This window comes from Apodemus sylvaticus, chromosome 22, assembly GCF_947179515.1.
Source record: "Apodemus sylvaticus chromosome 22, mApoSyl1.1, whole genome shotgun sequence".
Lineage (NCBI taxonomy): Eukaryota > Metazoa > Chordata > Mammalia > Rodentia > Muridae > Apodemus > Apodemus sylvaticus.
In genome coordinates this window covers 28,335,805-28,358,166 of record NC_067493.1, presented here as the reverse complement: position 1 = coordinate 28,358,166, position 22,362 = coordinate 28,335,805, and the positions used below count along the sequence as shown (strand labels likewise).

The 22,362-nt window shown below is 37.6% G+C and overlaps 1 protein-coding gene across 1 annotated transcript; it reads left to right on the top strand.

The window, feature by feature from the left end:
* Positions 1-576: 576 nt before the first annotated feature.
* Positions 577-20,771, top strand: LOC127672471 (vomeronasal type-2 receptor 116-like). Its single transcript, XM_052167619.1, has 7 exons — positions 577-648; positions 936-1,009; positions 1,216-1,501; positions 1,830-2,630; positions 3,530-3,757; positions 4,793-4,916; positions 19,837-20,771. Exons 1-7 carry the CDS (start codon positions 577-579, stop codon positions 20,769-20,771), a joined length of 2,520 nt encoding a protein of 839 aa, XP_052023579.1.
* Positions 20,772-22,362: the final 1,591 nt, after the last annotated feature.

The following is a 22,362-nucleotide window of genomic DNA, read 5'->3' as shown; positions in this document are numbered from 1 at the left end:
TATGTAAAATTGCCACCAAGTCCCATGGTGACTTCTGTGTTGAGTATTTCCAAGTGAAGCATACAAGTAAAAGAGTTTTATGTGACCTCAACCCATAGAAAGAAGACATATTTTTCATCAAGAAATTCCAATCTCATGTGCAAGCTGATAAGTTTGGGATAGTAAAGTATTGTGATAGAGAAAAAGGAAACATAAATGAAAACTAGACAAACTGATCTTACACAGAACAGCAAAACACCAGAGGATTCAAGTCATGACTGTAGGCTGTAAATCCGCATAAGCTCCCTCTGTTATCATGTTCTCAATTATATGAGTCTGCAAAAGGAGAAGATGGCAATGAGATTGAGGAAAATTTGTTCAGAGTAATCTGCTATCATTGGATATTACAAATTCACCAGAATCAGATCCAAATATTGATTTGGGAATTGTTGATATATACATGAAGTAAAAGACATAGGGAGATATTACCAGAAGCAGCATTGTGTGTTAATCAGAGAAAAACTGACAGAAGTAAGTTTTTCTACCTGAGTGCTTTTGATGGGAACACGTGATAGGTCACTGTGGTTTTAGAGTACAATGTATGAAGGTTTTGCTGAATCCCAAATTCAGATTCTTTCAAACTTCAGAGAAGAGATGGATGAAAATAAGGTATGTGAGGTGTTTCTAAAATTGATGCCAAGAAACTTAAATGACTTTGACCATAGATCCATAGATACTATCCAGCTAACCATGACATCACCTGCATATGTTGTTATTGTTCATAATGGCACTGAATCTTCACCTTTTATGATGTGAAATCAGATGAAATGGTAAATAACATGGAAAATATGAGTCGTGATTCACTTTGGGATGTAGGCTGTGGTATCTTCTAGAAACAAACAGAAAATCATCTGTTTGTTTCTAGAAGATACCATTTGCTCATTATTTCTTTTCAGCTGAAAATTCTAGTGGGAACAGAATATGAATCTATTCATGAAGATTCCACAGATGCTAATGATCCAATAAATAGGTACTCTTCAGAATTATAAATTTACTAAAATTTGCTAAATTAACGATCTTTTGCTAATACCTGGGCCATTTTAATTTTAACCACTATTGTGAAGACATTATTTATTTTAAAAAGATGACATTGAAATTTTAAAAATCATTGCATCAAACTGATAGTCAGTATGGTATGGTTCATTGTTATACATGTTGAACAATTGTTTTCTTTAGGCTCAGTTTCAAAAACTACCAGTATATGTTGGCCTTCATATTTGCCATTGAGGAGATAAATAGGAACCCACATCTTTTACCCAACACATCTCTAGGATTTGAACTTTATATTGTCCAAAGAAGGAATATTATGATGCAAGCTTTGACTTGGCTCACAGGAGTGGGAATAAACATTCCAAATTATACCTGTCAAAGGAAAAACAAGATTGTTGCCGTACTAACAGGAACATCCTGGACAGCATCAGCGAATATTGGGAGACTACTGGGTCTCTACAAATATCCACAGGTAAGAAACACAGCTCTGACAAAAAGTAGAAACCCATATTAAACTTTTGATATTAAAGATGTTATCAGTGGAAGGGAAAGAGACTATCATAAATCAGAGAGAAATGAGGCATTTGTTTATGTAGCTGTTGTTTAGGATAACAAGGAAAAGTTTGGAAGCTACAACGTATTAAAATGTTGTGTCTTGTAAAGATTACTCAATAATTCTCATAGGGGATGTTACAAGAATTTAGTCACCAAAACACCATTTAGTCCCTACCATTGCCATGTATTTTATTAAGTCAATGATTGTTCCCATATTAATCTATTCATTCCTTTTTCTGATTCAGCTTAGTTTTGGGCCTTTTCAGACAATCCTGTGTGATAGAAGCCAGTTCTCCTCTCTTTACCAGACAGCCACAAAGGACACATTACTCTCACTTGGCATTGCATCTTTGATGCTTCATTTCAGTTGGACCTGGGTTGGACTCATCCTCACAGATAACAGTAAAGGAACGCAGATTCTCTCACACTTCAAAAGAGAAATGGACAGGACTGGAGTGTGTGTGGCTTTTGTAAAAATGATGCCAGAAATCTTGACATCCTTTAACATGAGATCTGAAGAGGCTCTGAAGATAATCATTAAATCAACTGCAAACGTTGTTGTTGTTTATGATGACACTGAATCTTCTTATATTAAAATTCTTAGTCAGTTAATGTTATTACCATGGAAAGTATGGGTCATGTATTCTCAATGGGATATAGGCCTGGTAGATGATTTTTTTCTGTTTGATTATTTGCATGGATCCCTCTTCTTTGAACAACATCATGACAAGATACATGATTTTCAAAAGTTTGTAAAAAACTATAACCCTTCCAAATACCCAGATGACGGTTTTCTTGCTCGTGTTTGGTATGTACATTTCAATTGCTCTATTTCTGTTCCTGACTGTAAAATATTGGGTAACTGTCGACACAATTTTTCCTTGGAATATTTGCCTGCAAATCTTGGGTTCATGGAAATGACTGAGGGGAGTTACAATGTGTACAATTCTGTGTATGCTGTGGCTCACAGTCTCCATGATATGACCCTACAACAAATGCAACTTTATTCTCATCAAATCTCCGAGAAGAATGTATACCCATGGGAGGTAATTTCTCTTGCTCTGCATTTTAACTATACTGCTATGCTATATGGAATCTCAGTAAATCACTCAATATACTATAGAACATTCTAGATTTTACAGAAAGTGAAATGACAGTTTATATGCAATTTCTTTTCTAAATTTATTGCATAAACCTATTGTCCATGCTTAATGGATGTGCTATAGTCCATGATTAATGGAAGAAAATATTAAGAAAATATTAAGAAATTATTGCATGAATGTCAAAAAGCTATTGTGTAACAAATAATCACATAATTTTCTCATGGTAAAATAAGTGATTTCAAACCCACTTATACCTATGAATATTTCTGAAAAAAATGAAGTTAAAGATTCTTAATTGTCAAATGTTAATAGACCCTTAATATTCAGTTACTGAAGTGATGCCTATATTAACTAGCTGATCATTATTTTACACTTTGGAAATGCAAACCAAAATGTACAAATTGAATTTTGAGTATTTTCCCAAAAATAATTGTTATGACTATCACCTCATACACTATTTATTTGTTAAATCTTGTGTGTGTATGTGTGTGTGTAAGAGAGAGACAGACAGACAGAAAGACAGACAGACAGACAGACAGACAGACAGACAGAGACAGAGAGAGACAGAGACAGAGAGGGGGAGAGAGAAAGAGGGGGGAGAGGAAAAGGAAGGAGGGAGAGGGAGAGAGGGGGGATGGAGAGAGAGAGATTTGATGCTGACAGCCAGGTTTGAAACATTATGATACTGCCATTTGGGGGACATTTATAGAAATAATAAGTAATAGCTTCCTTTAGCTTACATGTCTAATGAGGTATTAATGTGAGTGAGAAAATTTTCTATATTGATTTTATTGATCATTTATTGGGAATAATTGTACTATAATGTTTTGTATTTCTTTTAGCTCAACACTTTTCTCCAGAATGTCAATTTTAAAAGTGGTGATGGAAGCCAAGTCATTTTGGATTCACAAAGGAAAATAGATGCAGAATATGATATTTTTAATTTTGCTAATTTTCCAAATGGCTTCAGACAAAAGATGAAAGTTGGAGTCTTTTCTCCCAAGGCTCCACAGTGGCAACAACTGTCTTTGTCTGATGACATGATACAGTGGGCTATAGGATTTACAGAGGTATGTTGGGTCTTATATCATTGCAGTGACTTCACCATAAATAAACATTTGTGAATATAATGAATTCTAGTTCCCTACACAGGGTCCATTAATACAAACAACAATAAGAAACCTGTCAATGTAAAGTTTTTGTTGCCTCAATCTGAACAATCACTTTTTTCATACATTTCTCCATGGTTAATATATATGGTATCTGTTTATTACTAGCAAAAGGATTAATATGATTCCCAGAGTAGAAAATATCAATACATTTTCATTTGACCTTTAGTGTTCTTGCCCTGGGCAATGGACAGCAGAATTGAGATGCATGTGCACATGTTATCTGCATGTGTTCCTACTGAAAACACCTACTGTAAACAATTGATCAGAAAAACAGTTTACTTGTGCCTCATGCCATGGAACAAGAGTATGAAGATTTAAGTGTTCATGGATACAGGTGCCTAAGAAACTAATTCACATTCCTTTTTCTGTCCGTTAGAAAAGAGGTTGAAGTGTATAGTGGTGTTTGTAACCCTTACTGCTTTACACTCTTTCCATGCCAACAACCCATAAAATGGAACTGTCTACTTTTAGAGTAAATTTTCCCTCTTCAAGAAACATCTTGTAGAGTCTTTTTCACCTGAATGTCCAAAGAATTGTTTGTATTGTAAATCTGAACATTAAAAGGTTATATTCAAACATATGTTAACTACCACTATTATGAAAACTCTTCTCTGGCCCATGATTACAAAGCACACAGTTGGAAATGAATGCCATTCTAGATGTGTTTCCAGATATGGACTCAGGTGACCTAATGGCCCCTTAGTTACCCTACCTCTTACATTTCCACAATTGTTCAGAGATTTGTTGTCTCTGGATGATGGTTTAAACACATTGAATTTTGGAGAGAATACCAGCTCAAAGGAGTAGTGAATATTGGCAATCTGAAGTTATATATATGAAAATATGCTATCTAGTTATTAATTATTAATTATATTTCTAGTGTTTTAAAACTGTGCACAACTGAATAATTTCTCTGGGGCATTTGATTCTCAGATTCCTCATTCTTTGTGCAGTGAGAGCTGTGTCCCTGGATTCAGAAAATCCCCCCAGGAGGGTAAGGCTGCCTGTTGTTATAAATGTTCGCCTTGTGCAGAAAATGAGGTTTCCAATGAAACAGGTGAATATCACTGTCATATTTACCACCTATCCATAGTGTTCTGTGATGTATATGGACATGGAAACCTTGATGAAGCAACAGGAGTTATAAGTCTTGTTCACCTTTTATTTAGCTGTAAAAATAATTAAATGTATTATGTCATCATTTTATTTTTTATATATTTTTATTTGATATATTCTTTATTTACATTTCAAATGATTTCCCCTTTCCTGGATACCCCCTCGCCGAAAGTCCCATAACCATTCTTCCCTCCCCCTGTTCCCCCAATCAACCCCTTCCTGCTTCGCTCTCCTAGTATTTCCCTACACTGCTGCACTGAGCCTTTCCAGAACTAGGGACCACTCTTTCCTTCTTCTTTGGCATCATTTGATATGTGAATGGTTTTTTGAGTATTCCTAGCTTCTGGGCTAATATCCACTTATCAGTTAGTGCATAGCATTTGTGTTCTTTTGTGATTGGGTCATCACACTCAGGATAACATTCTCCAATTCCACACACTTGCCTAAGAATTTCATTAATTCATTGTTTTTAATAGCTGAGTTTGATTCTATTGTGCAAATATACCACATTTTCTGTATCCATTCCAACGTTGAGGGACATCTGGGTTCTTTCCAGCTTCTGGCTATTATAAATAGGGCTACTATGAACATAGTGGAGCATGTGTGCTGAGTGCATGCTGGGGAATCCTCTGGGTAGGATACTCTGGTCAAAGTTCTCACTTCCAGGAGCTCAGAATGTGGCTGTGTTTAGAATTAAGGTCTTTAGGAAGTTAAAATATATTAAACTACTTGGGTCCAACATATTAAACTACTGTATTTTCTCTTTAAAAAAATTCTTGCCAACCGAATCCAAGAACACATCAAAAAGATCATTCACCATGATCAAGTAGGCTTCATCCCAGGGATGCAGGGATGGTTCAATATATGGAAATCCTTCAATGTAATCCACTCCATAAACAAACTCAAAGAAAAAAACTACATGGCCATTTCCTTAGATAGTGAAAAAGCATTTGACAAAATTCAGCATCCTTTCATGTTAAAGTTCTTGGAAAGAACAGGCATTCAAGGCCCATACCTAAACATAATAAAAAAAAATATATGGCAAACCAATAGCCAACATCAAACTAAATGGAGAGAAACTAAGCAATCTCACTAAAATCAGGGACTATTTTAGACAAGGCTGCCCTCACTCTCCATATCTTTTCAATATAGTACTTGAAGGTCTAGCCAGAGCAATTAGACAACAAAACGAAATCAAAGGGATACAAATTGGAAAAAAAGAAGTCAAACTATCACCATTTGCAGATGATATGATAGTATACGTAAGAGACCCAAAAAACTCCATGAGAGAACTCCTACTGCTGATAAACAACTTTAGCAATGTGGTTGGATATAAAATTAACTCAAGCAAATCAGTAGCCTTCCTATACTCAAAGAACAAATAAGTTGGAAAAGAAATTAGGGAAATGACACCCTTCACAATAGCCACAAACAATATAAAGTATCTAGGTGTAACTCTAACCAAATGAGTGAAGGATCTGTATGACAGGAACTTCAAGTCTTTGAAGAAAGAAGTCGAAGAAGACCTCAGAAGATGGAAAATCTTCCATGCTCTTGGATTGGCAGGATTAATATAGTAAAAATGGCCATCTGGCCAAAAGCAATCTACAGATTCAATGAAATCCCCATCAAAACCCCAACTCAATTCTTCATAGACTAACAAAGAGCAATTCTCAAATTCATCTGGAATAACAAAAAACACAGGATAGCTAAAACTATCCTCAACAGTAATAGAACTTCTGGGGGAATCAGTATCCCCAACCTCAAGCAGTACTACAGAGCAATTGTGTTACAAACTGCATGGTATTGGTACAGTGACAGACAAGTAGAGCGATAGAATAGAATTGAAGGCCCGAAAATGAACCCACAGAATTATGGTCACTTGATCTTTGACAAAGGAGCTACAACCACCAGTGGAATAAAGATAGTCTTTTCAACAAATGATGCTGGTTCAACTGGAGGTCAGCATGCAAAAGAATGCAAATTGATCCATTCTTATCTCCTTGTACTAAGCTCAAGTCCAAGTGGATCAAGAACCTCCACATAAAACCAGACACACTGGAACTAATAGAAAAGAAACTGGGGAAGACCCTTGAGGACATGGGCACAGGGGAAATTTTCCTGAACAGAACACCAATAGCTTATGCTCTAAGATCAAGACTTGACAAATGGGACCTCATAAAACTACAAAATTTCTGTAAGGCAAAGGATATTGTCAAAAGGACAAAACAGCAACCAACAAATTGGGAAAAGATCTTTACCAACACTACATCCAACACATGGCTAATATCCAAGATATACAAAGAATTCAAGGAGGTAGACTCCAGAGAGCCAAGTATCCCCCTTAAAAATGGGGTACAGAGCTAAACAAAGAATTTTCACCAGAGGAATATCAAATGGCTGAGAAGCACCTAACGAAATGTTCAACATCCTTAGTCATCATGGAAATGCAAATCAAAACAACCCTGAGATTTCACCTCACACCAGTCAGAATGGCTAAGATCAAAAACTCAGGAGAAAACGGGTACTGGTGAGGATTTTAAAAAGAGAAACAGTCCTGCACTGCTGGTGGGGTTGCAAGCTGGTTCAGCCTCTCTGGAAAGTTCCTCAGTCTGGCAGGTCCTCAGAAAACTGGGCATGATACTACCAGAGGACACTGTTATGCCACTCCTGGGCATATACCCAGAGGATCCCCAGCAAGGAATAAGGATATATGCCCCACTATGTTCATAGCAGCCCTATTTATAATAGCCAGAAGCTGTAAAGAACCCAGATGTCCCTCAACAGAGGAATGGATACAGAAAATGTGGTTTATATACACAATGGAGTATATTCAGCCATTAGAAACAATGAATTCATGAAATTGGTAGACAATGGATGGAACTGGAGAACATTATCCTAAGTGAGGTAACCCAGTAACAAAAGAACACTCATGATTTGCACTGACTGATAAAAGGATATTAGCCTAGACGCCAGGAATACCCAAGACACAATTCACATATCAAATGATGCCCAAGAAGAAGGAAGGAGTGGCCCCTGGTCCTGGAAAGGCTCAGTGCAGTAGTGTAGGGGAATACCAGGACAGGGAAGTGGGATGGGGTGTGTTGGGGAACAGGGGGAGGGAAGATGGCTTATGGGATTTTGGGAGAGGGGGGTGATCCAGGAAAGGGAACATCACTTGAAATGTAAATAAAGAATATATAGAATTTTTTAAAAAGTACCGTTTGTTGAAGATGATTTCTTTTTTCAATTATATTGTTTTGGATTCTTTGTCAAACATCAAGTATCCATAGTATGCATTCATTTCTTGATCTTTTATTTGATTTCACTGAGCAACCTGCCTCTTTCTATGCTAGTTGTATTAATTTTTTATCACTCTCAATTTGTAGAGCTGCTTGTATCAGGGATATAGATTCCTCCAGAAGTGCATTAACTGTTTAGAATTGTATTAGCTACACTGAATTTTGTTTGTTAGTTTGTTTTTCTATGTGAAGTTGGGAATTGCTCTTTCAAAGTATGTAAAAGTGTGTTTGTAATTTTTTGAAATTGCATTGAAACTGTAAATAGCTTTTGGTAACATGGCCATGTTAACTATGTTAATAATACTGCTCCATGATCATGGGAGATCTGTTCATCTTCTGATGTCTTCTTCAACTTCTTTTTTTTTTAAGAGCTAGAAAAGGTTAGTTTATTTAGCAGTACGCCTCCGAGATGACAATTAGATCTGACAAACAAAAGTTACAATTCCCAATGCTACACAGAAATGTTCCCTTGATAAGGAATGAGAGCTATACTTATCTGTGAGTATAAGGATACATTTTGGAATATAGTTAGGAATTATGCTCAAGTACTAAATTGGCAGTAATAGTTTCTGTTCTAAGGTCCATAATTTCTTTTTTTTTATTCGATATAATTTATTTACATTTCAAATGATTTCCCCTTTTCTAGCCCCCCACTCCCCGAAAGTCCCGTAAGCCCCCTTCTCTTCCCCTGTCCTCCCACCCACCCCTTCCCACTTCCCCGTTCTGGTTTTGTCGAATACTGCTTCACTGAGTCTTTCCAGAACCAGGGGCCACTCCTCCTTTCTTCTTGTATCTCATTTGATGTGTGGATTATGTTTTGGGTATTCCAGTTTTCTAGGTTAATATCCACTTATTAGTGAGTGCATACCATGATTCACCTTTTGAGTCTGGGTTACCTCACTTAGTATGATGTTCTCTAGCTCCATCCATTTGCCTAAGAATTTCATGAATTCATTGTTTCTAATGGCTGAATAGTACTCCATTGTGTAGATATACCACATTTTTTGCATCCACTCTTCTGTTGAGGGATACCTGGGTACTTTCCAGCATCTGGCAATTATAAATAGGGCTGCTATGAACATAGTAGAGCATGTATCCTTATTACATGGTGGGGAATCCTCTGGGTATATGCCCAGGAGTGGTATAGCAGGATCTTCTGGAAGTGAGGTGCCCAGTTTTCAGAGGAACCGCCAGATTGCTTTCCAGAGTGGTTGTACCAATTTGCAACCCCACCAGCAGTGGAGGAGTGTTCCTCTTTCTCCACACCCTCTCCAACACCTGCTGTCTCCTGAATTTTTAATCTTAGCCATTGTGACTGGTGTAAGATGAAATCTCAGGGTTGTTTTGATTTGCATTTCCCTAATGACTAATGAAGTTGAGCATTTTTTAAGATGCTTCTCCGCCATCCGAAGTTCTTCAGGTGAGAATTCTTTGTTTAACTCTGTACCCCATATTTTAATAGGGTTGTTTGGTTTTCTGGAGTCTAACTTCTTGAGTTCTTTATATATATTGGATATTAGCCCTCTATCTGATGTAGGATTGGTGAAGATCTTTTCCCAATGTGTTGGTTGCCGATTTGTCCTCTTGATGTTGTCCTTTGCCTTACAGAAACTTTGTAATTTCATGAGGTCCCATTTGTCAATTCTTGCTCTTAGAGCATACGCTATTGGTGTTCTGTTCAGAAACTTTCTCCCTGTACCGATGTCCTCAAGGGTCTTCCCCAGTTTCTTTTCTATTAGCTTCAGAGTGTCTGGCTTTATGTGGAGGTCCTTGATCCATTTGGATTTGAGCTTAGTACAAGGAGACAAGAATGGATCAATTCGCATTCTTCTGCATGCTGCCCTCCAGTTGAATCAGCACCATTTGTTGAAAAGGCTATCTTTTTTCCATTGGATGTTTTTAGCCGCTTTGTCGAGGATCAAGTGGCCATAGGTGTGTGGGTTCATTTCTGGATCTTCAATCCTGTTCCATTGATCCTCCTGCCTGTCACTGTACCAATACCATGCAGCTTTTAACACTATTGCTCTGTAGTATTGCTTGAGGTCAGGGATACTGAGTCCCCCAGACTTTCTTTTGTTGCTGAGAATAGTTTTAGCTATCCTGGGTTTTTTGTTGTTCCAGATGAATTTGATAATTGCTCTTTCTAACTCTGTGAAGAATTGAGTTGGGATTTTGATGGGTATTGCATTGAATCTGTATATTGCTTTTGGCAAAATGGCCATTTTAACTATATTGATTCTACCAATCCATGAGCATGGGAGGTTTTCCCATTTTTTGAGGTCTTCTTCCATTTCCTTCTTCAGAGTCTTGAAGTTCTTGTCATACAGATCTTTCACATGTTTGGTAAGAGTCACCCCAAGATACTTTATACTGTTTGTGGCTATTGTGAAGGGGGTCATTTCCCTAATTTCTTTCTAAGCCTCCTTATCCTTTGAGTATAGGAAGGACACTGATTTGCTTGTGTTGATTTTATAACCTGCCACTTTGCTGAAGTTGTTTATCAGCTGTAGGAGCTCTCTAGTGGAGTTTTTTGGGTCACTTGGGTAGACTATCATGTCGTCTGCAAATAATGATAGTTTGACTTCTTCCTTTCCAATTTGTATCCCTTTGACCTCCTTATTGTTGTCGAATTGTCCGAGCTAGTATCTCAAGTACAATATTGAAAAGATAAGGAGAAAGGGGGCAGCCTTGTCTGGTCCCTGATTTCAGTGGGATTGCTTCAAGTTTCTCTCCATTTAGTTTGATGCTGGCTACTGGTTTGCTGTATATTGCTTTTACTATGTTTAGGTATGGGCCTTGAATTCGTGTTCTCTCCAAGACTTTAAGCATGAAAGGATGCTGAATTTTGTCAAATGCTTTTTCAGCATCCAATGAAATGACCATGTGGTTTTGTTCTTTGAGTTTGTTTATGTAGTGGATTGCATTGATGGATTTCCGTATATTGAACCAACCCTGCATTCCCGGGATAAAGCCTACTTGATCATGGTGGATGATCGTTTTGATGTGTTCTTGGATTCGGTTGGCAAGAATTTTATTGAGTATTTTTGCATTGATGTTCATAAGGGAAATTGGTCTGAAGTTCTCTTTCTTTGTTTGATCTTTGTGTGGCTTTGGTATCAGCGTAATTGTGGCTTCCTAGAAGGAATTGGGTAATGTTCCTTCTGTTTCTATTTGGTGGAATAGTTTGAAGAGTATTGGTGTTAACTCTTCTTTGAAGGTCTGATAGAATTCTGCACTGAAGCCATCTGGTCCTGTGCTTTTTTTGGTTGGAAGACTTTCTATGACTCCTTCTATTTCTTTAGGCATTATGGGACTGTTTAGATGGTCTAGTTGGTCCTGATTTAATTTTGGTATTTGGTATCTGTCAAGGAAATTGTCCATTTCCTCCAGATTCTCCAGTTGTGTTGAATACAGTCCCTTGTAGTAGGATCTGATGATTTTTTGGATTTCCTCAGTTTCCGTTGTTATATCTCCCTTTTCATTTCTAAGTTTGTTAATTTGGATACTTTCTCTGTGCCCTTTGGTCAGTCTGGCTAAGGGTTTATCTATCTTGTTGATTTTCTCAAAGAACCAGCTCCTTGTTTTGTTGATTTTTTGTATGGTTCTCTTTGTTTCTACTTGATTGATTTCGGCCCTGAGCTTGATGATTTCCTGCCTTCTACTCCTCCTGGGTGAAATAGCTTCTTTTTGTTCCAGGACTTTCAGGTGTGTCATTAAGCTGCTAATGTATGCTCTCTCCATTTTCTTTTTGGAGGCACTCAGGGCTATGAGTTTTCCTCTTAGCACTGCTTTCATTGTGTCCCATAGGTTTGGGTACGTTGTGTTTTCATTTTCATTGTGTTCTAAAAAGTCTTTAATTTCTTTCTTTATTTCTTCCTTGACCAAGGTATCATTGAGTAGAGTATTGTTCAGTTTCCACGTGTATGTGGGTTTTGGGTTGTTTTTGTTGCTATTGAAGATCACTTTTACTCCATAGTGATCTGATAGGAGGCATGGGATTAGTTCGATCTTCTTATATTTGTTGAGGTCTGCCTTGTGTCCAATTATATGGTCGATTTTGGAGAAGGTACCATGAGGTGCTGAGAAAAAGGTATATTCTTTTGCTTTAGGGTGAAATGTTCTATAAATATCAGTCTAATCCAATTGGTCCAAATCTTCAATTAGTTTTACTGTGTCCCTGTTTAGTTTCTGTTTTCCCGATCGGTCCATTGAGGAAAGTGGAGTGTTGAAGTCCCCCACAATTATTGTGTTAGGTGCAATGTGTGCTTTGAGCTTTAGTAAAGTTTCTTTTACGAATGAGGGTGCCCTTGCATTTGGCGCATAGATGTTCAGAATTGAAAGTTCTTCTTGGTGGATTTTTCCTTTGACCAGCAAGAAATGTCCTTCTCTGTCTCTTTTGATGACTTTAGGTTGAAAGTCAATTTTATCTGATATTAGAATGGCTACACCTGCTCGTTTCCTGTGACCATTGGCTTGTAAGATTGTCTTCCAGCCTTTTACTCTAAGGTAGTTTTTATCTTTGACACTGAGGTGTGTCTCCTGTATACAGCAAATTGTAGGGTCCTGTTTCCTTATCCAGTCTGTTAGTCTATGTCTTTTTATTGGGGAATTGAGACCATTGATGTTAAGAGATATTAGGGAATAGTGATTATTACTTCCTGTCATTTTTGATGTTCTTTTTATATTTGAGTGGTTATCTTCTTTTGGGTTTGATGAAGGAAGGTAACTATCTTGCTTTTTCCAGGGTGTAGTTTCCCTCCTTGTATTGGAGTTTTCCTCCTATTATTCTTTGCAGAGCTGGGTTTGTGGAAAGATATTGTGTAAATTTAGTTTTGTCATGGAATATCTTGGTTTCTCCATCTATGGTGAATGAGAGTTTTGCTGGGTATAGTAGTCTTGGCTGACATATGTGTTCTCTTAGAGTCTGCATGAGATCTGCCCAGGATCTTCTAGCTTTCATGGTCTCTGGTGAGAAGTCTGGTGTGATTCTGATAGGTCTTCCTTTATATGTTACTTGGCCTTTCTCTCTTACTGCCTTTAATATTCTTTCTTTGTTTAGTGCATTTGGGGTTTTGATTATTATGTGACGAGAGGTATTTCTGCTCAGGTCCAGTCTGTTTGGAGTTCTGTAGGCTTCTTGTATATTCATAGGCATCTCTCTCTTTAAGTTAGGAAAGTTTTCTTCCATAATTTTGTTGAAGATATTTGCTGGCCCCTTCTGTTGTAAATCTTCACTCTCAACTATACCTATAATCCTTAGGTTTGGTCTTCTCTTTGTATCCTGGATTTCCTGGATGTTCTGGGATACAAGCTTTTTGCATTTTGCATTTTCTTTGACAGTTGAGTCAATGGTTTCTATGGTATCTTCGGCATCTGAGATTCTTTCTTCCATCTCTTGTATTCTGTTGTTTATATTTGCATCTATGGCCCCTGATTTCTTCTCAGGGTTTTCTATCTCCAAAGTTGTTTCCCTTTGTGATTTCTTAGTTGTTTCTACTTCTGTTTTTAGGTCCAGGATGGTTTTGCTCAGTTCCATCATTTGTTTGTCTGTGTTTTCCTGTATTTCTTTAAGAGATTTTTGTGTTTCCTCTTTCATGACTTCTGCCTGTTGACTCAAGTTCTCCTGCATTTCTTTAAGTTTTTTTTGCCTTTCTTCTTTATTGGCTTCTATCTCTTGGGCCTTATTCTCCTGCATTTCTTTAAGTGTTTTTTGTGTTTCCATTAAACGGGTTTCTAGCTTACTCATGTTCCCCTGTATTGCTTTAAGAGATTCATTCACGTCCTTTTTGTATTCTTCTAGCAGCATCATGAACAGTGATTTTAAATCCAAATCTTGTTTCTCTGGTGTGTTGGCATAACCAGGACTTGCTGATGTTGGAGAGTTTAGTTCAGATGCTGCCATATTGCCTAGATTTCTGTTAGTAGCGTTCCTGCGTTTGCCCTTTGCCATCTTGTTCTCTGGAGCTAATTGGTCTTGACTCCGGCTGGTGTTTCAGCCTCCTGAGAGGCTCTAGGGCTATTTCTGCAACACTGGAGGGCAGGGTTTCCCCTGTTGCAGATTGCTGATGTGCTTTCCTCCTCTTGGGTGCCCTTGCAGCCCTAGTGTTCTTTGCCCCAGATTGTGTCTGTGAGCCAGGAGGTGCCCGTTTGCTTCTTCAGGGAGTGCTGAGGCTGTATGCTGCATGGACCTTTTCTGCGTGCTGATCTCTCTGCTGGGCAGCAGAACTCCCAACCGGGTTGGTGCACACAAGGCTAGCCTAGCTGCTCAGGCCCTGAGTCTAGGCAAAAGCCTGGTAGGCCAATGTCGGAGCAAAGTTCCCCTCAGCTGTGGGTGTTAATTGGGTGTGTCAGGTGGCTAGGATGGTGGCCTGCGCGAGTTCCCTGAGAGTGCTGGGAGAGTCTGCTGGGCTACCAACCTCCTGGCTGGGGCAGCACACAGATGGCCCACCGAGCAGCCCAGGGCCTGGGGGCAGTCCAGGGCCTCACCATCTGAGACCCCTGCTATGTCCGCCTTGGGCTATGCCTGTTAGCTGGTTTGGTTTTGTCTGCTAGTCTCTCTGGCTTCCTGTAGGCAAAATGGCAGCAGTGCACGCCGGCCCGGGCAAACAAGCTCCTGGCTGGGTCGGCACACAGATGGCCCACCGAGCAGCCCAGGGCCTGGGGGCAGTCCAGGGCCTGACCGTCTGAGACCCCTGCTATGTCCGCCTCGGGCTATGCCTGTTAGCCAGTTTGGTTTTGCCTGCTAGGTCTCCCTGGCTTCCCTTAGGCAAAATGGCGGTGGTGTGCGCTCCGGCCCGGGAGGAAAAAAAACCTCCTGGCCGGGTTTGCACCCCGGTGGCCCCCCATCAGCCCAGGGCCTGGGTGCAGGCCAACGCCCGTTGGGCTTAGACCCCCGTGATGTTGGTCTCGGGTTATATTTGCGTACCTCAGTCTGATTTCTCTGGCGACCGAGAACCAATATGGAGCCCTCGTAACTGACTGGTGGGTGGCAGAGTTCTGATGTCCTTCTTCAACTTCTTTTTGCAAGGACTTCATGTTATTGATATATAGTTAGTTAATTGTAGTTACAAGTGGAAATTTATATTATTTGCAGCTCCTGTAAAGTGTGTTGTTTTTCTAATTTCTATGTCAACCTGGTGATCTTTGGTATAAAGGAGGGCTACTGTTTTCTTTAATTTAATTTTCTATTCAGCCACTTTTCTGAAGTAGTTTATAAACTGTAAGATTTCTCTTGTATAGTTTTTTTAGGGCTTATGTATATTATCATATCATCTGTGAATAGGAATATCATTACTTCTCCTTTTCCAATTTTTTTTCAGATTAAGGATATTTATTGAGCCAAGTTTCTTTTTTCAAAGAATTCACAGCCTAGTGTTTTTTTTCTGAACATTGATAAGCAGAATTTATCTCAGTCATCAAATACTGATCACAGCAGAAACCATCCTCTCCAAATTTCTTTTTTTTTCATTATTTTTTTTCTATATTCTTTGTTTACATTCCGAATGCTTTCTCTTTCATGGTTCCCCAACATCGGTCTCATAAGCGGTCTTCCTTCTGCCCATTTCCAAATCACACACCTCCCATTTCCCTGTTCTGTTACTGCCCTACAATGCTGGATCAACTCTTTTCAGAACAAGGGCCCTCTCTTTCCTTCTTCTTGAGTATCATTTGATATGTTAATTGTGTCTTGAGAATTCAGAGCTTCTGGGATAATTAATATCCACTTATCAGAGATTGCATTCCATGTGGTATACACTGATCTTATATCATGCCAGCATCTCCCAGATGATGTCTAATTTATAATGGTGCTTGATGTATTTGTTGAGTTCTTGGATTGTATTGCAAGTATTGTAATGAAGCTTGGGGAGCTGGGGAGTGGGGGTGGGGTGTATGTTTGTGTGTGTGTGTTGATGATCATAAGTTATTTTGGTTTGGGATTCTTCTTCTTTGTTGAGACTTTGTATGGGTTAGTTTTCAAGGTGACTGTAACTTTATAGAATTATGTACTGATCCTTAAATTGATATTTTGTGAATAGATTGAACTGTTTTTGTTTATATTTTGTGGAATTGGTTTTAGCTTTTCTTTGAATTCTACCTTAAAACCACGTTGCCCCATACCTTTTTAGGTTGGAGGATTTAATTACTGCTTCTATTTCTTTGCTGTTTATAGGGCAGTTCAGATAGTTTAGCTGAGTTTGATTTAACTTTGGTAAGTGGTATCTTCTAAAAACTCATCCACTGCACTTATATTTTGTAGTGTGGATTAAAGTCTTTTGAAGTAGGACCTTTGAATTTCCCTCAATTTCTGTTCTTATGACGTTCCTTTTCATTTCAGATTTCATTAAATTGGATACTGTCTCTGTGCCTTTTAGATAATATGGCTGAGGTAATTCTTTCTTGGAGATTTTTGCAAGAACCAGCATTGATTTTCTTCATTCTTTGTATTGATACTTTTGATTCTAATTGAATAATATCAAACCCCAAGTTTAACTATTTAGTTTTTAGGTGTGCAGTTAGGTTGCTACTATGAGATCTCACCAATTTCTTTATTGGGATTTATTGATCTGAATTTTCCACTTACTACTCCTTTTATTGTGTCCCATAAGTTTGTATATATTGTGCCTTCATTTTCAATGGGTTCTAGAAAGTCTTTGATGTCTTTCATTATTCCTTCACTGAAAAGTGATCACATGGAAGAGACTTGCCCAGTTTCCATGAGTGTTTGAGCTTTCTGTTGGTTCTATTTTTGTTGAAGTCCAACCTTATTCCATGGTGATCTGATAATATGAATGGTGTTCTCTCAAACTTTTTGTACCCTTAGTGGCTTCCCATTTGCACAATTCTATCCTCAAGTTTTTGACAAGGTTCTGTGAGTTTCTGAGAAGAAGGTATATTCTTTTCTTTTGGGGAGGAATGTTTGTAAATACTATATACCTATATGCTAAGGCAGTGTTTATTTTTGCTGCCAACTTCTCTTTTTTGTATTAAGAAAAATGATGGGGCCTTTTTACATTTTCAATCTGTTGATGACTGTGTTTTATTGGTGAATTATGTTCACTGATATTGAAATAATTACCAATTATTCTTCGCGACATTTTGATTATGGTGGTTGCAGTCTCTGTGTGCATGATGTTCTATTGATTTCATTGTGCAATGATTAAGTTCTAGTATTTTGGGAGCTGTAGTTTTCTTGTTTTAGACTTTTTCAAGTATCCTCTGCAGGGATAGATTAATAGAAAACTACTGTTTAAATTTTGTTTTGGCATGGAATATCTTGCTTTCTCCATCAAAGATCATCAAAGAAAGGCAGTGATCAAAGGTTTTTTGGGTATATTATTCTGGGCAGGCATCTGTGATCTTTCTCCGTGATTTTCTGACTTTTGGATTCTCTGTTGGGTAGTCAGTTATAACTCTGATAGACCAACATTTATTTTTTTACTTGGCATTTTTCCAGTGTAATTTTTAATGTTCATAATGTGTTTATCTCTGAAAGTTCAAATTGTTATGGGGCAGGAGGGCTTTCATTTCTGGTCCAATATATTTGATGTCTGTAAGCTTTGTGAACTTTAGCGTTCATCTCTTTTTTTCTTTACTGACAATTTTCTTCTATGATTTTACAGAAGATATTTTACAGCTCTATGAATTGGGACAGTTCACTCTCTTTTATTTGTATTATATTTACATTTTATCTATTCTTAGTGTCCCAGATTTCCTGGGTGTTTCTATTAAAAACCTTTACATTTGTCATTTGCTATGACTTATGTATCAATTTCTTCTGTGATATCTTCTAATCCTCCTGCAATTCTCTATTCCATCTCCATTCTGTTGGCAATGCCTTCCAGACAGTTCCTGTTCTTTTTCCTAATTTTTCTATCTCCAGGATTGCCTCTATGTGTCTTTCCTTTATTGTTTCTATTTTTGTCTTAGACAGTTTTATTCATTTCCTTCAAATGTTTTATTATATTTTCCTATGTTTCTTTAAGGTTATATTTGTTTCTTCTTTAAGGACTTCCACATATAAGATTCTGTTTTACTGTGTTCATTTATTGAATTTACTTATGTCCTCTCTAAAGGTCTCTATCATCTACATGAGATGATACTTTAGGTCTTAGTCTTGCTCTTCAAGCATGTTAAGATATCCAGGACTTCCTTTAATAGAAGAGCTGGTTGAAAATGATGCCATATTGCATTGGGCTCTGTTGTTTGATTTCTTCCACTGCCCTTAGGCATGTGGTTATCTCAAGAGTTGGCTGGCCTAATAGTCCTGTGATTAGAAAGCTTCTGAAAATGGTAGTACTGGATAGTTGCAGAACACCCTAAGGGTAGATAAAACTTTGGGATAGCGTGTGGGGTGCAGAAACTTGCTTGCAGGTGGAGTTTGGGCTGGAAGGTGGACTGCCCTGCGTGTCTCAGGTTTGAGATGGACTTCTGGGGGGTACAGCACTGAAGATATTAGAGTGGTGTGTTAATTATTACAGGTGGGATGTGGACTGAAAGGATGATGAAGCTCAGATAGGACAGGGCAGAGTTCACAGATGCTAGACTGGCTGGGGCCCTAGCAGGATGTGGGATGGGGCTCAGGATTCTGACCTGGATATCCTGCTTTGGAGCTGCCCACCCAGGAGGCAGGCAGAGCTGTGAGGGGAAAGCAGGTGTCTATTCTCAATTTCAGTTATGCAATAGAGACCTTAAATTCTTAAATATTTAGTGGACTACAAAATACATTACTTAAATCTCTATAATATTTTAGCATGCTTTACATACCACACACTTTTTGATAAGTATGGCCTGGTATCATGGATGAAAAGAATTCATAATCAGCTAGAAAATACAGAAAGAAAATATATGTCAAACTGATGTAAAAGATTGCCTTGAGATTGAGAGAGGGGCTTGAAAGCGCATATCAAAAGTCTACTCCATAACAAACTAAGTTTAAAATGTACTGGTATGTAGATGTAAAATATATCTGTGGTCGCTACAATTTTATAAACATTTCACAATCAAATTTTGTAAACATATTAAGGGCCAAATAAGAACAATTTAGAATTGGCCTTCAGAGAATAATGACACCAGAAATCCATTGAGCTTCATGATAATAAGCAATTTTGGGAGCAATAACTAAGAACAATATTACAAGAAAGTAATTTAAAAATATATTCTCCTTTTTGTCTTGAACTCACATAAACAATTTTAACTTGAAGTTTTTCAAAAACAAAAGGGTAGCCAAGGACCATGTTGACTTTTGGATCTGAATTTTAAAATGTAGGACTATATACATAAACAATATTATCACTTAAATGCAAGAATATTTTTGTACAGATATGATGAAATAAATCATTTCCTTGATGTCTGTTTAGAGGCAATGTGAAGTATTGACTTGTAAGGATTGACTACAGAATATTTGGCATTTACACTATTGAGCACTAATTTACTTGAGCCTGAAACAACAAAGAAAGAGATGTAGGTACACAACATGCCAGAAACACAAAGATAAGAACTCACTTAGGATAAAACGTATCACCTAAGCGTAGACTCACGAACATTTTCATTGTTAAACAGATGTGGATAACTGTGTGAAATGTCCAGAGAGTCACTATGCAAACAGACAGCAGAACCACTGCCTCCAGAAAGCTGAGACATTTCTGGGTTATGAAGACCCCTTGGGGATGGTGCTCACATGCTTGTCTCTGAGCTTCACTGTAATCACAGCTGGTGTCCTTGGAGTTTTTGTAAAGTATCATAACACTCCCATTGTCAAGGCCAATAATCGGGCTCTAACTTATATCTTGCTCATCACTCTGATCTGCTGCTTTCTCTGTCCCTTGCTCTTCATTGGATATCCTAACACAGCCACATGTATCCTACAGCAGAGCATATATGGAGGCCTGTTCACAGTGGCACTCTCCACAGTCTTGGCTAAAACTCTTACTGTGGTTCTTGCCTTCAAGATCACATTTCCAGGGAGAGTGCTGAGATGGTTTATGTTGTCAAGGGCCCCTAACTTCATCATCCCCATGTGTATCCTCATCCATCTTGTGCTCTGTGGAATTTGGCTAAGCACTTCTCCTCCCTTTGTAGATTCAGATCCACAATCGGAACATGGACACATCATCATTGTGTGCAACAAGGGCTCGGCTATTGCCTTCTACTGTGTCCTGGGATACCTCTGCTGCTTGGCACTTGGGAGCTACACTATGGCCTACTTGTCCATGAACTTGCCTGATACATTCAATGAAGCCAAGTTCTTGACATTCAGCATGTTGGTGTTCTTCTGTGTGTGGGTCACATTCTTCCCTGTCTACCATAGCACCAAGGGAAAGATCATGGTGGCCATGGAAATCTTCACCATTTTAGCTTCCAGTTTAGGGCTCCTTAGCTGCATCTTTGCCCCAAAGTGCTATATTATTTTGTTCAGAGCAGATAGGAACTCACTTCACTGCATCAGGGACAAAGCACATTCTAGAGGAAAATTTCATTATAGGGTTAGGTTATAAATTCTTAATTACATAGAAATCCTCAAACATACTCATCACCATTGCAACTGTAAGAGGTAATATTGCTGTTTAGAATTTTAAATGTATTGGTTTGATGGTTGATGAAATACATTGTCATTATTTCATTTTCTAATTTTATTTCCATATTAATCTAATATAGAAAAGTGACTTTAGTTGAAATTAATTATTCTATTAATAAGAAAGATAAAGTAAATGAGGTTTATCTGCATCACTCATTATCTCTACAATATTTCATAATTTTGTTTTTAAAGTACCAAATATTTCTATACATATACATTTTTCTGTTGCATTGATAGATCAAATATATACATTGTGCTTTAATTTCAATTATGTTTTTATTTTGAAGAAAAGTACCTTGTAAAACATGCAATAAATATTTTTGCAAAAGTAATTGAACAGTGGGCTGTAAACTATAAGAGAGCAAATATAAATTTAAAATTTAATATAATAAAGCAAATTTGATAGCCCAAAATGAGATACTCCTGATAAAACATGATTACATTAAGCTTATTTTAACTTTGTGAAGAGATTATGGTGCCTACCTGTATCTAGTTCATCAGAACTTGTATTCATTTCTCTATTTGGAAATTCATATATAAATAGCAGTTTGCATTCCCTCTGTTCACAATTATTCAGTTTTGATAAATCCAACCGATCTATATTTCTTCTTTTGAAATCACATATTATGTGAATCTTGTGTATCTATTGGAACATGGACACATCATCATTGTGTGCAACAAGGGCTCAGCTATTGCCTTCTACTGTGTCCTGGGATACCTCTGCTGCTTAGCACTTGGGAGCTACACTATGGCCTACTAGTCCATGAACTTGCCTGATACATTCAATGAAGCCAAGTTCTTGACATTCAGCATGTTGGTGTTCTTCTGTGTGTGGGTCACATTCTTCCCTGTCTACCATAGCACTAAGGGAAAGATCATGGTGGCCATGGAAATCTTCACCATTTTGGCTTCCAGGTGCTCCTTAGCTGCATCTTTAGCCCAAAGTGCTATATTATTTTGTTCAGAGCAGATAGGAACTCACTTTACTGCATCAGGGACAAAGCACAGTCTAGAGGAAAATTTCATCTTGCAGGTTAGGTTATAAATTCTTAATTACATAGAAATCCTCAAACATACTCATCACCATTGCAACTGTAAGAGGTAATACTGCTGTTTAGAATTTTAAATGTATTGGTTTGATGGTTGATACAATACATTGTCATTATTTCATTTTCTAATTTTATTTCCATATTAATCTAATATAGAAAAGTGACTTTAGTTGAAATTAATTATTCTATTAATAAGAAAGATAAAGTAAATGAGGTTACTCTGCATCACTCATTATCTCTACAATATTTCATACTTTTGTTTTTAAAGTACCAAATATTTCCATACATATACATTTTTCTGTTGCATTGATAGATCAAATATATACATTGTGCTTTAATTTCAATTATGTTTTTATTTTGAAGAAAAGTACCTTGTAAAACATGCAATAAATATTTTTGCAAAAGTAATTGAACAGTGAGCTGTAAACTATAAGAGAGCAAATAATTTTAAAATTTAATATA